Source organism: Manis pentadactyla, chromosome 10 (assembly GCF_030020395.1).
Source record: "Manis pentadactyla isolate mManPen7 chromosome 10, mManPen7.hap1, whole genome shotgun sequence".
In the NCBI taxonomy this organism is placed as follows: Eukaryota; Metazoa; Chordata; class Mammalia; order Pholidota; family Manidae; genus Manis; species Manis pentadactyla.
In genome coordinates, this window is record NC_080028.1 from 54,719,505 (window position 1) to 54,736,616 (window position 17,112).

The 17,112-nt window shown below is 47.7% G+C and overlaps 1 protein-coding gene across 2 annotated transcripts in view; it reads right to left on the bottom strand.

Moving 5' to 3' along the window:
* PPM1H (protein phosphatase, Mg2+/Mn2+ dependent 1H) overlaps window positions 1–17,112 on the bottom strand; it is a 275,244-nt gene that overhangs the window by 32,731 nt on the left and 225,401 nt on the right. For both annotated transcript variants that reach the window (XR_008992059.1, XM_036894875.2), the window contains exons 7-8: window positions 8,961–9,024; window positions 5,341–5,448 (exon numbers count right to left, since the gene is read on the bottom strand). Coding sequence is in view for 1 of the 2 variants with exons in the window: in XM_036894875.2 (XP_036750770.2) it covers window positions 5,341–5,448; window positions 8,961–9,024 (172 nt within the window). In the remaining variant the exon portion in view is untranslated. The remainder of the gene's footprint in view (window positions 1–5,340; window positions 5,449–8,960; window positions 9,025–17,112) is intronic.

The following is a 17,112-nucleotide window of genomic DNA, read 5'->3' on the forward strand; positions in this document are numbered from 1 at the left end:
TTGATTGAAGAGGAAGCTGAGATTTAGGTAAAGTAAGTTTCACATAGCAAGTGAAGAGAGAGAGCTGGAAGCCAACACTGATTACCAGTCTGAGGGCACACCACCTTCTAAGATATTTTGGGGGATCTAGGAAACTTCATCAAACAATATTTTCTCCTCAACAACCCAAAGATAATTACTGCTACCATTTCAGAAAATTTCAAGAATTTTATGTACACACGTGTGCATACGTGTATACTTTTACCCACTTATGATCACACTCTTTGTATATACAATTTTGTTTCACTTAAGATAGACAGTACAGCCATTTCCCCATGTTGTTTCTTATGAACTGGCCAGACTGCAGAAAGTACAGAATGCAATAAAACATGCTCTTGCCCAAAATCAGACTTCGGCTTGGGGGAAAAGCTCCCAAGGATCAAAAGACTCTAAATGTTAAGATGTCAATGTAAGATCTTAACTATTGTTCAAATTTGTATGGGAGACTACAGGGGATCCCCCCAAAACACTGAGGGTCTCTTAGCATGGAAGTGAATGCCAGGACTCCCCACTCACGAAGCCTTCCAGAAAGGTGGGGAAGGCAGGCTAGTGCTTACCGATCCGCTCTGATGGCGTGCCAGACCCTGTTCCCGGCAGTCCCACAGATGTTCTTGTTTGCTTTTCCTAGCACTTTGTCAGTATAGGCATTTTCACCCCCCACATCCCCATCCACCCCCCGAAGAAAAGGGAAGAGTAGGCTGAACGAAGGAACTCAGATACTGACTAGCGTTTAAGGTCTTCCTTCTTTTAGGGAAGGTTGTTTTGGATGAAAGGAAAAATAACATCTAGATGAAGAAAACTGAGCATGAGCTAACTGAGTGAACTGGAGTCATAAAAAACAGCCGACAGGAACCTTGAACACCACAGAGAAGAACAATGAAGCCGGAGGCCTCCGGTGCCTCATCCTGGCAGAGGCGGGAGGAGGGGGCGGCTTTGTGAAGCTGGTCCCACACAGAGAAAGACCACGCTCCTCCGAGAGCCCAAACTGGAGGGAGCTAAAGGCCACAGCACTGCCTGGGAGTGGAGGCCACAAAGCAGGGGTGACATTACAAGGAATCGCAGCTCCAGGGCGGGCCTGTTGAGGCTGGAGGAGAACATCGGCGTTTCGGGCTGCAGGCCTGGGCCACGCCGCCTGAACACCATGACCGGATGCGCGTGCGGGACTTGGCCGGGGCGGGGGGCGGGGGGGAAGGTGGGCGGGCTGGGCTCCGGGGCCCAGTCCACAAGTCCTTTCCTTCTCCACTTGCTCTCTCTTAGGATAGACAGAGTAAAAGAAGTGAATGGTGATGAGATTCATTGAGCAAAGGCTGGGAGAGCTGGCTTGGGCCACTGCTCTTACATGGCGAGAGGCTGCATCTTCCGCTGCTACACGGAGAAAACAAGGGGCGGTAGACAAGGCGAATCAAACCGCCTCCCACCCTCGATCAGACTGTGCTGGGTTGGCAGGGGCCTTGTGGAATTAAGTCCTTGGCCAGAAATCCCTGCCTTGGGCCTCAGGAGATATGAGGGAGGCTCAGCAAACCTGGCGGCTGACTCTGCGGGTCTGGCAAACTCCAGGTTCTTCCAGGGCCCTGTGTTCACTTTAACTGAAAATGTGTATGGCTAGAAACCCTTCTCTAATTTTTAAACCCCTGTGCATTTTTGACATAAATCTGATCCATATGTTTTTTATTTTAACTCATCAAATCAAGTTAGGAACTACAATGATGAAGGGAACAATGCTGATTTCCAAGAAGATTTTTGGGCCTTTTTCTTAGAACTAAATCACACCATCCCACCTCCGCCCCTACCCACAAACCTGTTTAACCTACCAGACTAAGCTGGGTTTGAAATTTAGAATCCAAACGTGAAATTAAGATCCATGTTTAGTTAGCAAAGATGAAACCTAACCCGGGAATGTTCTTAGGAAGGCAGAGTTAGAAAGCCAGGAGTCAGGGTGGGGAATAGACAGGAAGGAATTCAGTTGTTCTTTATTAGACAGTTTAAATAAATTCCCCCGGCTTTCTGGGCTCCCAAGAGAAGCCTTCTAGCCATTTCTCTAGGGACTGACTTTATCACCACCACCCAGGAGAAGGACTTTCAGCTCCAAGGCTGGGGATGAGGGGGGGGTCCCCCGTTCCCATCTTGTTTCCTCTGCACCCCTCCGTAGTGGCTGATTCAGGTTGCTCCTCCTCTTCTCTCTAACCTTCCTCCCATTTCCCTGGCTCTGGCTAAGGCCTTTCCATCTGGAAGCATTTAAAATGTACAACAGTTTTAATCTCATGCAACAGAATCCTGGGATCTACACTACATACCTATTAAACTAAATTATAGATACAAAAACTTACTTTGCACAATTCTGTCTGGCCTAGGCTGGCACATAGTAAAGGCCATTACTGTCTTTCCTTATTACTTTTTTTTTTTTTACTACACCATCATTTTCTTCAACATCAGTTTAAGGCTGGCAGTATTTCTCTGAGAAACCCTGGTACTGAGGTCCCAAGGTAAAGCTGCTCTCTTGACAGCCCCTCAAACCAGTACTCAGTGGCCCCTGGACACTGGCCAGAGAAACTTCCTTGAACTCAGCTGCTCTGCCCTATAAGTCCTGATCAAATTGGACAGACCTGGGTACAAGTATCTACTTGCCACCTAATAATTGTACCTTGGGGAAGTTATTTGACTTCCCTGGGTCTCAATTTACCAGCCTGTAAAATGGGTATAATAATCTCAGCATGGTGAGGATTAAATGAGATACTGCATACAAAAAAAAACATAGTATGTTGTCTGGCCCAGACTAAGTAGATAATAAATGTTACTCATTATTGTTACTATAATAGCTCTACACTTTATTCAACTCTACAACTTTTCTAAGAGCACTTAAATTTTTTAGTGGTTTCCCAGTTTCCTTCTAAATTCTGCCCATCCCTCACCAGTGCTGAACAACCTATCTGCTTTCCTGCAAACCAGCATCACCCCAGATAGATGCATAAGGTTTCCGATCAACCAGATGGGAGTTTTCATCAGTCCTCAGGGCATCTCCCATGCAGGTCCGAGTTTTAGACCTACAATCCCTTCCTTGGGTCCACAACAGCTGGGTAACTGTGAGATCTGTGGCCTAACTGCACAGAGACTGTTCTTCAAACCAAACCAGTCTTCTCACTTTATACAGAAAGCACGTGTGTGTGTGTTTGTGTGTACACGGGTGGGTGAGGAGGAGGTTTGTACTCTGCTTTAAGGAGGAAAATGGTTAATTCTGCTTCCTGAACCCCTACTCACGCTTCAGCACCACCAGGAACATGAGTCACACTTCATCTGTCCCGTTCGGGAAGCAGGGGACAGTACCACTTAATATGTCTGATAAACGTATCTCTCCCAAGGGGGAAAATACAGCAAGTCTGTGAGTCTAGTATTTATGGTTTTTCTCCGGCCAGGAGTAGTTTCAGCAGTAATTCATGGACCAAGATATCCCACTCAGTGGTCTCTTAACCTCCTATGGTTAGATGTGTTCTGGATACCAGCCTCAGCAATAAAGGATGCTGAAGGAATGACCCCTGCTTGCAGCCCTGCCAGAGGGGCCTGGGTGGCTTTTTTGTGTCCATGGATGGCTCTGGAGTGGACATGCAATCTGAAGGGGCAACCTGTGGGCTGGAAAGTCACTTGGGGCCTCAGATAAAAGGTGAGTTGGACTGATGAGAGTCCTCTCTGGTCATCTGGAACCAGGAGAGTGAGCAACTGGGTGACTGGTAGCAGAGATGTATGGAACATGCTGGTCACATTAATGGCAGAACCCCCTCATGAAGGTGCCAGATCCCCACTGCTGATGCTCTCCAGGGCTGCCCTGACTCCAAACCACCATCCTATAAAGCCTGGCTGCTCAAGGGTTCTTCCTATAGACACCATAAACAGATTTCCAATATTATGAAAATAAACACCTTTCTTCTGAGTTAGCTTGAGTAGGTTTCTCTGTTTCCCTCAACAAATGAAGCCTTCATTAAGACAGCAAACCCTTGGGAAGAGCACACAGACGGAGCGATGCCCGAACATAAGGGCATTTCCAGTGTGAGGCTTTGCTTTAACAGCTAATTACATGCCATGCAAACACCACTGGTTCCCAGCATACCCCTCTCCAGCTATCCGCTGTTGTAAAAACTAGAGAAGTAAAGCTCGCTCTCCTCCAAACTCCCTTGCATCTAGGCGAGGGCATGTGGCACCATTCTGGACAAGGAGATGCAAGCGGGCATCTGTTGGGACAGACAGGCTGCCCCTTCCTTCCTGCCTTGTGTGACAATATTATGCTTGGAGCTGCCACCACCATCTTCCAGCCATGACAGAGAAGTGAGGGAAGCAGAGATGCCAGCCCCACCGTGGTGGAGGCCCTGCGCCAGCACCAGCAGCCACCAAATTCCAGCCTCCTTGTTACATGAGAAGACCAGCCCTCAACTACTACTAGGCAGACTCTTCATAACTTAGAAGCAAAACCTTTTCTAAATGATATACCCTGGAATAGAACCAGACCTTGTTTACTGTTTGGTAAGAAAAATGATTTTCGTAACCAACTAACCAACAATTAGTTTCTCAATTCTCCAGATGTCAACTGAATGATACAAGCTCTTCAGATAATTAAAAGGGAATGAAGTATGTACATGAACTACGCTACAGGGCAGAAAGTGAACATGCCAAGAGAGGCAGCTGCTCTATGCGTGTCTGCAACAGGGAGAGATGTGACTCCTGGTTGCAGGAGGGGGAGATCAGAGAAGTTGCCACAGAAAGTGCATTTGAGTTAAAACCTAGAGAAAAAAATAATTTGGATGTTTGGAGATGGAGAGGAAGAGCATTCTAGACAGAAGGAACTGTTTAAGCAAATATGGGGAACTGAATGAAGGTCATGCACAGGAAATAGCAAGTTCATTCTGACTCATGTTGGGGAACAAAGATCAGACTAAAAGACCCAATTATAGAAAGCCTTGAATGCCGAGCAGAGGTCTGAGCTTTGTTCTCCAAGCCACAGGGTGCTGTTAAAGATTTTGAGCAAACCTGAGTCAGAGTAGTTGCTTAGGAAAACGTGCCTGGTGGGCGCGCGTGGGATGGACTGAGGAGGCAGGAATGCCGCTGGGGGGCCATGCGGTGTCATGCAGGGGCTGAGGGGGGTGTGCCCCAGGGCAGCCAAAGTAAGGAGGAGTGGGAAAAAGACACAGCCATGAGGCTGCAGGAGTACACATGACACAAGCTGGCTGCTATTGGGATATGGGATGTGAGTCATGGGGGGAATCACATAGAAAACGTTTCACTGTACAGAATAGAAACAAAAACACCATGTGGTACCTCTGGAGCCGAAGACAGGAATGGTTTTATGTAGATGCTGGAGTCATGCACCTTCAGGTCATGGTCCCCGAGCCCCCTGGTCACTCCAATAGTCGCCATCACTCGGGCCTAGGAGTGTAAGCAGAGGGTCATCAGAGACACTCACATGCAGAGGGTGCACCCCCGTACAGCGCTGCAAGCACGGGGCAGTGAGCTGCCAGTTCCTCCGGCCCCTCTCTGTGCCCCTGGCTGCCAGCTTATGTGGGCGGCTGTGTCCAAGGAGAGGCTTACCAAGACCTACATACTTGAGGTCACTTTTCTACCAGTCATCTTTAGTTTAATGCATTTCTGCTGTCTGTTTTCAGTTTTCTTTTGTAGAGCTGGGGGAAGGGTGTCCAGTAAACTAAATCCAATACATGTGTGATGTCTACAGCAGAAATCAGTTCAAACCAACACCAACAGGATCCACCCAGCCATCTGTTACTCACCCACTAGACAAGTACTTGCTGAACACCAGCTAGGTCTCTAATTCTGTGATGCACACTAGTAAAAGATGTAAAAAAGTCAGAGGCAGCTCCCACCCTCCCAAAGCTCATATATTACACTTCATGGCTGGACAAAATAAACGATTAGCAACTCTGTAACCTATCCTGCTTACATCCCCACAAATTCTCTCTGGGTGGAAAGGAACAAGATGTCACTTTGCTGTAACTATGCAGGGACTTCAGGGCTGAGACCTCACCACTGCACACCTTCTCTAAATGGTTTTCCAAATGCTTTATTGAAGAAATGCTATTATACTAATGCCTACACAGTTGGCCTGAATATCTCCTGGGATGCCACACATTTGATTCACCCAAGCATTTACTGAGCATCTATATGTGCAGACACCATGCTATGGTGGACAAATGTCTACGGCCTTGTGTCTACCGTAAAGGAACTTGGTAAAGGAGGTAAGAGGTATGTGTCTAATCAACAATATATAGTATATGGCCAAGGGCTGAAGGACATATAAACAATGGGTCATGTGACTTCAGAGGAGGTAAAGATTCTGAGACGTTTCCCTGGAGGAGGTGGCACTGAATTCTTGCATAGGAGGATAGGCAACATCGAGAGAGGTAAGCAGAGAGACGGAGTGAAAGTCATTTTGGGTAGAATGAAGCCCTACAGCCTAACACTTAGATCATCAATAATATATCCACTGCAGTGTCATGGTTCAAAGGTCTGAGCCTGAATCCTCCTCACTCTATTGCTTGGGTAATAAGAGAAATTAACCCCACAGGAGTGAGGATGAAGTAAATAAGTGCTAAAAAATATCTAATGGATTATTATCATCTCCATCCTAGTTTCTCCAGAGAGCTATGGATTTGAGAGATGGCTTCAGATCTGAAGGTAGACAGGTTTACATCCAAGTGGGAGTGAAACCTTGATCCATTTTTAAAAGGCAAGACTCAAGGGGGTAAAATGTAGTCATGTGATGTGAAACCTGGGCACCTCTGGTCAGGGTCCTGGTACAGAAATCCTCTGCTCTGCTGGGAGGCTGGACCAGCTGTACCTGAGAAGTATTTGACACTACATGCAAAAGTCCACAGTCCCCTGAAGCCCCTCTGCTCTCCTCTCTGTAACAGCAAAGGCAGTTTCTCTGGTTGGAAGAGGCACTGGTGGGTGTTTAAGTCCAAAGAAACTGGATGCTTCTGCTATTCACTGCACTTGTTCACAAACTGTACCGGTGTCATGCACGTAAGTCCTTAAGATGGTTGGCAGAAATAAATGCAAAGTCACTGCTGTGGAAGTGTTGTGGAACTTCTGGGTAGGTGTACGCAGAGAAGAGACAGAAAACCCCTGTGAAGAGCCAGCCAGAACTGATGTATTACAGTTATAAAGATGTATCAAGAAATCATGGAGTCTCAGCCTGGGATCTTGTGCTACTTTGGTATGGAGCAAGCCTGGAACACACTGGGGCCACAGCAGCTTTTAAATAGGTCAACAGGTACAAGGATGGAACTTGCCAGCTGCCTACCATAAAACTGGGAAGGCCTGAGTAAAACTGAAATGCTTGAGGAACACGAATTCCCAGTGAATCAAGCATTTTCCTAACTGGGAAAGACCTTGCTCCTTTAAGTCTTTTTTTTTTTCCTTTAAGTCTTTTTGCTGATATTCTTGTAAGAACACATTAGTCCACTTCCAGTTGTATGCAGGACAGTACCCCAACCACAACTGAATTGCTTATTGAATACTTATGCATTTATCAAAGGCCTGCCATGTGTCGGGTACTAGGCACACAGAGTTAACAGGATGTGGTCCTGAGCTTAGGGGAACCCACTAGGTACGGCAGGGTGAGCCACAGAGAACTGTGGGGCTGCAGGTCACTGGGGTGAGTGATGTGCATTAATGGGGCCTACTGTATGGAAAGACACTCATCAGGAACAGAGCCCTTCCCTGCTGTGACTCTAAACAAGAGACGGTGAGGTGGAAGGTGTCCATTCCAGGGAAGGGGCAAGGTGGTTTGAAGTGATCCCTCTGTGGATCAGATATTCATGTTTCATTTCCGTCCATGATATGTCTCTTTCTGTTGAAATCACTGTGGGCTACACTGAGCCCCAAACCGAATCCTTTGTGTGCACGCTCTCTCATTCTCATGCAAGTAGATACACATGCACACATGCGAGCATGCACACACACACACACACACACACACACACACACTCAAGTTCTGCTCATGAGGACACCCTTCGGTTTTATTATGAGTCACTTCTTCCTAACAAAAATTATCAAATGCTGAAAAAATGTCAGTTGAAATTCTTGAAGTGACCACATTTTGTACTTCTGATGGGGGCTCTCAGCACCTAGATGAAATGTATTCATGTTTAGAGGAAAAACGCAGTGATTCAGAACGTATGTGTTCTTCCTAGGAAACAGCTTGTTCTAAGTTTCCTCATCCCTGCTCCAGGACTGTAACCTCCTCCAGTCTCTTGGTTGGAGACCACTTTAAGATCAACAGCCTTCCTTGGGGTTGATAATGTGCCCGCTGCTTGGCATTTGGTTCTGGCCAGGGCCCTGGGAGCTGGTGATGCCTGGTCCTTGTCAGCTCAGCCTGGACCATGTGGCCCTACAGCCTAGCCATGGTGAAGCTGTGGGTCCCCTTCCATGGGCAGGCAGAGAAGCAGGCTTGCAAGGTCTGAACTTCATGCTGGAGTGAGAGCTTGGAGGTGGAGGCCATGGCTCTACATCTGGTACCATCTCTCGCTGGCTGTGTGACTGAGTAGTTTTAACCTGGAGTCCCAGCTGTCTCACCTATGAAATATATATAACACAGCCACTTGGCCCACCTTGTGGCTTGTTGTCATATACAAGATGACGTGTGTGAAAGTGGTCATGATTAAACACCGTAGAGTTATTCTAACAGATTAGGAAGGGGGATGTGATTTTCGCAGCAATGACTTGAGCCCCTGCACTCCCCAGTGCCCTCCCCAACATTACCACCACCTGGACCTTTAAGGTAAGAGGAGGCCAGAAGGAGGCCTGAAGTGAGAGTTTGTCAAGGCTGTAAACCACAAGCAGCTGCGTGGGCCACACAGACTGCCCTGAGCCACACAGAGAAAGCTGTGCCCTCTCAGGCCCAATGAAGTACACATGCCTACCTTCTTGCCTTCTCCATATATAAGGGGAAACTTCAAGTCATCCTCCTCAATGGTTTTGTATGCCCTGTAGGGGGATAAACAACATTTTAAAACAGGTTTGCATTCAGTGGCCCACTGCCCTGACACGGCCGCCAGGTGCTTTATCTCCCGAGACTCTGTCCACTCCCCCTGCTGCCCATTGTCCCTCACATTGGGTCATGCTCCCTACAGAAGTGTGTGTGTGTGTGTGTACAGTTTAACAAACCAGCAAATATGGTTGAAGTCTTCATGTGATTGAAGAGGCAGAAAAGCAGTTGGTATATTCCTGATGAGCAAGCACGGGGGATGGGTTTCTGTCCTAGGCATTTACTGTCTGTGCAACAAGGAAGTGCCCAGCAGCCGCAACAGGGTTCTTGTCATTAACCCCGAACCATGAGAACAGCAGAGCTCAGAGACGGCTGGAGCGTGACACTGCCCCAAGAGCCAGTTCTCACCTTTAGGGGCTGATTACACCAAAGGTGCCTTGTTCTGGGACAGCTGGAAAAGGAGTATTTAGAGCCTGCCTGACCTCAGTGCAATATTCAAGGCTGGCAGAAAATTCTTTGTTTCACAACAGTTATTAAAGGTCATTTGACACACAGAAAGAAAATCCAGTTAGGCTTCAATGAGTTATTCCAGACATGGTCATCTGGACGCCACTGCACACTCAAGCAGTGGCTGGCCAAGATAAGCCAGGGGAGCCCATGAGGTGCGTCTTGCCATTTTGTTCATAAGGACGTTAAAAAAGAAACGAGGAAACAAGCATGGCACCCGGTTACTAGCTGTGGCCCCTTGGCAAGTAGCTCCATCTTCTTCAGTCCTGGTTTCCTCATCTGTAACATGAGGATGATCACATAGGATATTAAGTGCTTAGCCCAGAGCCTGGCATCTAGTGGGGACTCAACTGTGGTAGCTGGGACTAGTGTTCATTAGACCATGCTCAGCACATCAGTCCCCCTTGTCCACAAAACAGGGATAGTACTGCCTATTCGCCTTCTCAAGGAAGAATCAGAAAGACTAGAAGCTGGGGTAGCTTTGACCAGGTTTGGTGCTGGATGCAAGATGCTTTCCTAAAATGCTGTCTCCTGAGTATATGAAAAGAACTAATTTGTGAAAAGGCCTCCCGGCCCTGGCTATATCCAGGCAACTTGGGAGTGAATCTAAACTCAAATGTAGGAAAGCTCCTGATACACAGAGGAATGCAACCCAATGTAGAGAGGTCAGCCCCAAAGCTGAAGCAGGCACACCCTTCTTTCCAGCAAGTCATTTCAATAACCTTTCCTTCCCAGGGGGTAGAGAGTCAGCAGTTTGGGCCCCAGATTAACCTGGTAACTACATCAAAGGCTGTATAAGCTAACTGACAGCAGTTATGACTCACTGAACACCTCCCACATGCCAGACATGCGGCAGGGGGCTCGCTGAGAGCGTCCGTGATGTCTCACGGGCTCTGAAATATCCTGTCCGCAGCTGAGGGGACTGAGGCTCAGAGAGGTCACGTTACTTCCCAAGATCATGTCAGTAGCCTACAGCTGGAGTCAGACTTTCCCAGAAAACACACCAAAGAAACGTAACATCAGGGCTCAGCTCTGAGGATCTCACTCTAGTTGAAGAACTGAAATGAGACCATTACTGTCTGCTGCTCGGTGGGTGAAAAGCGGGCAGTGGATGAAGAAAGGGGATTTTTGGCAAAAACGGAAGGGGATTTCCTATGTGAGGCGAAAGATGAAGAGGTGATCCTGTGAGGACAAAACCCACTGCTGGTCTCCGACACAGTCCGCAGGGAGGACCGGAGACATCAGGGAAGGACAAAGTGTGTCCTTGGACCTGCCACAGCTTCCCAGCCCACCTCACCGGTGCCCCCGGGTCTGACCGGAGCCTCTCCACAGGCACCAGGCCTCCCTCGACTCTGTTTCCACAGTATAAGGGGGCTACCACGGTTTCTGCCCACTTGGAAGGCCTGTCTGCTGCTCATATTACATGACAGTCCACATAGAGGCCAAATCTACACTTCCAAACTCACCCTTTGCTTCTATCCTTGTCAGCTGGTGAAGGCAAGAGGGTGAGTAGAAGGGTTTGAAGCCAGGCTGCTCCAAGAGATGGAGGTACTTGGGACTTAAGGTTAACAGAAAATGTCTATTTCTTCACATTGGAGCCTGTGATTTCTGAAATCCCGATTAAAAAAAAAAGTCCAAAACCAGATTACTCACTAGTTTTACAATGATGTAACAGACTAGAGAACATATTCAAGTACCTGCTACAAGCAAGCAAAACTGAAAGGCTGAGAAAAGACTTTTAGGATAACTCTTATTTTGGGTCAATTCCTTTATGAATATTTATGAGGCCAATTGACAAAAGAATGAGATGAGAAAAAAAAATGCAAGGCTTATAAAGGTCTAGATTAAAGGGTTTTTCCTTATTTTGAGGCAGTATCCCCAGCAGTTTCCATAATACAACTTTAAGTAATAGTTTTCCTTCCAATGTTGGTTCTGCAAAGTTGAAAAGACAAGGCATGGTTGGTCTGGACCTACGGGAAGGAAGAGCTTGGCACTGTAAGAGACTGAAAGACCACTAGGCTGGCTGTCTCCAAATGCATCAGTCCCTCTCCCACACACCTCCTATGGGTCCCTGGTCTTGTCATCAAATGGACTGCTGCAGACAGTCACTGTCCTAGGAGCCTGACATACTCGGTGTCAGCCCGTTCCACTGGAGAAGCACCCTGGGAAATTCTTTCTTAAACTGACCCAGCCAGCCATACCCTGGTGTGTTTGATCTGTCCTTCAGAAAAACATGAAATAAATCTAGTCTCTTGTTTGAGAGCTCTGCAGATATTTGAAGCAAGCTATCCCAAATCTCCTCTTTCCTAGTTCCCTCGAGTGCTCTTAACAGGACACCATCCCTAACCACTCAGGTACTACCTATTAAACCAGTCGAGCACCAAATATTGTGTAGGGGCTCTCTAGTTTGTCAGCATCCTCAAAGAATGGCACTGTGAACTGAAAACACTAAAGATGTGGTCTACAAAAGAATGAAATGATTATGTCTTTGATTTATAAGTTGCTCTTTTTAAAACCCTGGCAGTTCACGTCTGCATGATGTGTGGGCACCTGGGTGTCTTCGTACATGTGGTGAGAGCAAACAAGAAAAAAACCCAAACAAAAGCCCAATCAGTCCATGAGAAAAAAGACCCAAGAAGGTCTACTGATGCATCCTCTGTCATTTATGCTTACAGCACGGATATGTTACTCTAAATTGAAGGTTCCATTGCCCTTATGAATTTTATCTCGCTAGTTCTAGTCCATTGTTCCAACCCACTGAGAGCCTCATGTATGTACATCCTTCATCCAAAATATCAGCTCTCTATGTCATGTCATGTTAAATTTCACAAGGAGCTCTGCTGTCTTTGCCCAGGTCATTGAAAAAAGTGCTGAGCAGAACCAAGCCACTGGGACCCCCTTTCAGGCCAAGTTAAGCAGACAAGGGGTCGTCAACATTTCCTGGAGACATGTGGATGAAAGCATGTGCAGCGTGAAGAATCACATTCTAATTCTGTGTTGTTAAAATGAAAAATCTACCAGTTACTTTTTAAATACAAACAACAGACAGTAAAATAAAGCTTAGCAGAACCTCATCTGGTGGAAAGGCACAGAAAGATAGGCTCAATAGTAGAGGGAAGACAATGAGAATAATATTTCAAAGACTGAAAAACACTGATCCATTTAGACACTGTCCTCGTGAACTGAGACTCGGTATAGCTCTCAAGCCACCTACAAGCAACTTAACCCAACGGGTCCATGCAGTGTTTCTCTGTTTTGTCCAAAAGGCTAAGTGAAAACATTATCAAATTCCTTACAAAGTCAAAATACATCTATGTACACTATTACTCTCATCAACCAGCCTAGAAACCCTATTAAAAAGGGAGATCCTTCAAACCTCTCTTACCCCTACACAAGAGAGGGGCACTGACTGCTTCAGCCCTGTCCTTCCAGACTGAGGCTCCCACGCCACCCTGAGACCCCCTCCATCTGCTCACATGCCCCACCCTTGCTGGTCAGGACATTTTCCTATGTTGCCCAATGACTTCAGCCTAGGTTCATAGATTGCTTTTCCACTCTTACCTGCTATTATTCTCAGCAAGTTTGTATGTTTTGCTGGTGTGTCTAGAGTCCTGACTTTCATACCCCTAACCTAGTTCCTGATGACCCTCCTCACCACTCCCCATCGACACTCTGATCATGGGGGCTGCCCCAGGGACGCCCTCTCCTCTGAGGTTCACGCCAGAACCACCTCTCCTTGCTCCCTGCCTTGCTGTGGCCACACTCAGGCCCGGCCCCCTGCTTGGTCCTGCCATTCTGTTAGGCAGAAAGACACGTATGAGTGGGATGAAAAGAGGGTGCAATGGGGCCCACCAAGAACTCAGGGAGTTAATCAGATAAAACCGGAGAGCCACGAAGGACTCACGGAGTCAACGCCCTTTGCAATATGAGTTCATTCCACATGCCCCGAATCCAGGCTCACCTTCAGACTTGCCCTAGCTGATGCAGGTGACATAGGGCAGAGATATGAGACAAGCATCATGATTAATTTTCCTAAAAATGCTGAGATGTGAACAGCAGAATGGGAACAAGAGGGACTTGAGTCTAAGAGCAGAGTTGGGAGGTTACATTCCTAACATATTCTTTGGTATTCAGCCAACAACCTATTTTAAGGCAAGACAAGCAGTTTTAACTGATGTGTTCCCAGTGCTTGGAAGTGGCCACTATCTTAGAGAGAAACAAAAAGCTTGTCCTACAGAATTACCGAGAGGACTGGCTATAGACAATGACATACTGTCTCTCACCAGAGACAGACATGAGACCTCCTGACAAGCCTATGCTCCCCAACCCTTTGCCTTTATTCCATTTTTGAAACTCCTTAAGACAGAATCCCAGCTTTTGGGTGTGCCTTGTCTCTGAGGTTGCCTGCACTCACCTTTCTTTGAGTGTGTCACTCTCTCTGTCCTACTCCAGATAAGTAGAGGGACTGAGTACTCTGATTTGGGCTTGCAAGTTCCTGTCACCTAGGTGACCCAGACGAACTGTAGCTATACTATCATGCTCCTTAGTAGCCTGCCTGAAAATCTCTTCTCTTTGCCTTTAGGATGTTCTCAGAACATAATCTCACTCCATCCAGAGCTCTGCAGCTCCCCAACTCCTGGGGTGGTAGGGACTTAGTTTCCATGCCGGGGAGATTCAAGCAGACAATCGATGCCAGGTGACACTGGCTTTAGGAGTTGGCAAGGGATTATGCCCTATGCCAAGCAGCAGTTCAATAAGCTTCTCTTTCCTCCCTGCTTTTCCTTCCTCTCGGCTTTAATCAAGTAAACTTGCCTCTACCTACCTTGACTCTAGCCCATTCTTCCCTTAGAATGTATTCAAATAAAACTTTCATTCTGCTTCAATACTGTGTCTCTGCCCTTCAATTCATTGTGGTGAGGACAAGAACTGAGGACACACTCAATCCCTAGACCTACAACACCATTACCTCTTCACTCTATGTGTTCATGATCCAGCATCCACCTGTGACAAATGTTTTGAGTATTTTTCTTGCTAGCAGCCTAGAATTCCTCAATCTTCTAGTTAGAGGGAAACAATAGGAATGGAGTATTTTTCATCTGTTGTCATTGTACTAAAGCGGGCAGAGGCCTGAGCCTGAGGGAGGAGGGCTGCGGGCCTGGACCTCTGGGTCTGAGTGTGGAGGACGGTACCTTGAGCATGCGGGCTGCCACAGAGACAATCTGTGGGAAATATGCAACATGGCGGAACTTCTCTTGCATGTCACTACTGTCATCTCTACCTTCCAAATAGAGCCAGAACTGAAGCAGATTTTAACACCTTCATGGCTATCACCCCAGTCTCAGCACCATCTTCTCTTGCCAACATTATTGTAATAGCCTCCCCACGTCTCCCTGCAATAATCTAGGCAAGAGCAGGTGGTGCCTGGATTGGAGAGATGCTGTGAAGGAATTAAAGACTGTTCAGTTTTGTGCTTTACCTCTTGTGGAAAATCTGAAGGTTCCTGTGGCCAGGATTCTCACCTGGCCCTGGTCGGCTTGCTCACTACACACGTACGGGCAATACGTTATTATTGACTCTATATAAAGAGCTCCGCCCAGTGCTCTGGGCTGCTGCACGGCTGCAGGAGAGCAGAGGCTGGAGTGGTGGCAGTGCCAAGGACAGAGATGGAAACCGCTGCAGGGGAAGAGAGGCCCAGAGGCAGAGACCAGTTTGCTGCATGCAGACTCGCTCTGAGTGGACGGGATTCTAGTGACTGACCTGCCACCGAGGGAATGAAGTTGGGTACAAACTCTTTTACCCCAAGAACATTCCACTGCCATTTTTCGGTCTCACTGAATCCATAGTGAACTTGTCTGGGGCTGAAACCCATTGGCAAGACACCTGTGTTCTCAGGGCAGCCAGAGTAACTGTGTTGAAATGTCAGATGGTGTCATTACCCTAGTCAAACCCTCCAATGGTTTTACCATCATACTCTAAATAAAAGCCAAGTAATGAAATGAGTGTCTTTAAAATCACTCCCCTCCCCCAAATTTCCTATTCCCCATCTTGGCTTTACTTTTTGTCCTTGTTGACAACCTAACATTTTAAGCATTTTGCTTCTTTATTATGCATATTTCTCTACTGCTCCCCATTCTGACTACTTAACCTACAGGCCAGGAACCCAAAGCTCACACTTTAGCATCATCCATACCAATCACCTACCTTAGGATCTTGCCTAAGTCAGGATCTTTAATTAAAAAGGGGGGCAGAAACACCACTTGATTTCTTTAGTCTTAATTTCCTTAGCAATACTTCAGAGTGATTTAAGAACATGACCCCTTCCATGGGGAGAACAGAGGCTGTTCCTTCGGGGATGTCAACAGTTCACTCGTGTGACAATGACACGCCCCAGTGAGTCACATTCTTCCACTTGCTGACCTCCTGACGTGGCCTCCTACGCCTCCCCTCCCGAGGTCTTTCCTCCTAGATGCTCTCCTCCCTCCTGGCGGCGCCCACTGTGGCATATTTAAAAACACCCGGCCTGGAGCTAGAGGTTGGAAGTCAGAGCTCAGTCCTCCCGTGAATCGGGTGGGTGGGCCTGGGGAAGGCCCTCAGTCTCGCTGAATGTGCTGTTTCAGCTGGGTTCTTCATGGAAGGCGGCAAGGATCAAAACGCAAACATGCTGGGGAGGCCTTTGCAAAGTAGAGGTTGCCATGTATCTGAGTTGGGGCTGTGAGGTTGTAGGGGCCTTGTTTCTTCACTGCAAATGCAAAAGCACAGCTAAGCGGCGGCCACAGGCAGGACGCAGCACTTCATCACAGGAGCCACCGCTTCGTGCCGAGCTTCCAACTCGCCCCGATTCCCTCTTCGTCTACTATGGCGGCTGCTATCAAGGCAGGAAGGACAGCACCGGTACAACGCTGCCCACACAAGTCTCCTGTTCTGCTCCAAAGTGAAGACTCAGAGACTCAGAGGGGCATCTGAGAGCTCTAAGTCTAAAGGGGGTGCTCCTGGGTCGGTCCTGAAATAGTCATAAAGGGAGGATATCCCCCGCCCCCCCTCGGCTGGAGTCCCAGTGCCCCTCCAGGAGAGAGGTAAAAGCCACAGAAGTCTCATTTCACTCGCAGCAGAAACCAAGTCCCAGGAAGACAGGCACGCCACAGAGGCTACACAGGTCTGGGCAGAGGACGGCAGGCAGAAGCATCTAGGTCTCTGGTCCCCATTTCTGCCCTCCTACAACCAAGTCTCCTGAAGCTTGAACCCCTGGAGGCCTTGGATAAAACACCACCCATTTCTGGCTGGTCAGGAACAGACACATGCCTGGGGCCCAAACGCCACTTGTGGCTTTTAAGAGCTTGGCAGGACCCCAATTCAGCAATTCACAGAATCCACAGAGGTACTCTCTGACTAGCCACTCTCCACCCCCACTGTCTCCAGACCTTCCTGGAAAAGGCAGTGCACGATTTTGCAATCGCCTCATGCTTCCTTTTTCCTGCCAGCCGTCTGAATTTCCAAAGGAATCCAGCCCAAAACCTAACCACAGAGCTCAGTAAATGGAGGCTGTTCCTGCTCGAGGTGCCCCTGCGGCAGGGAGCCCACTC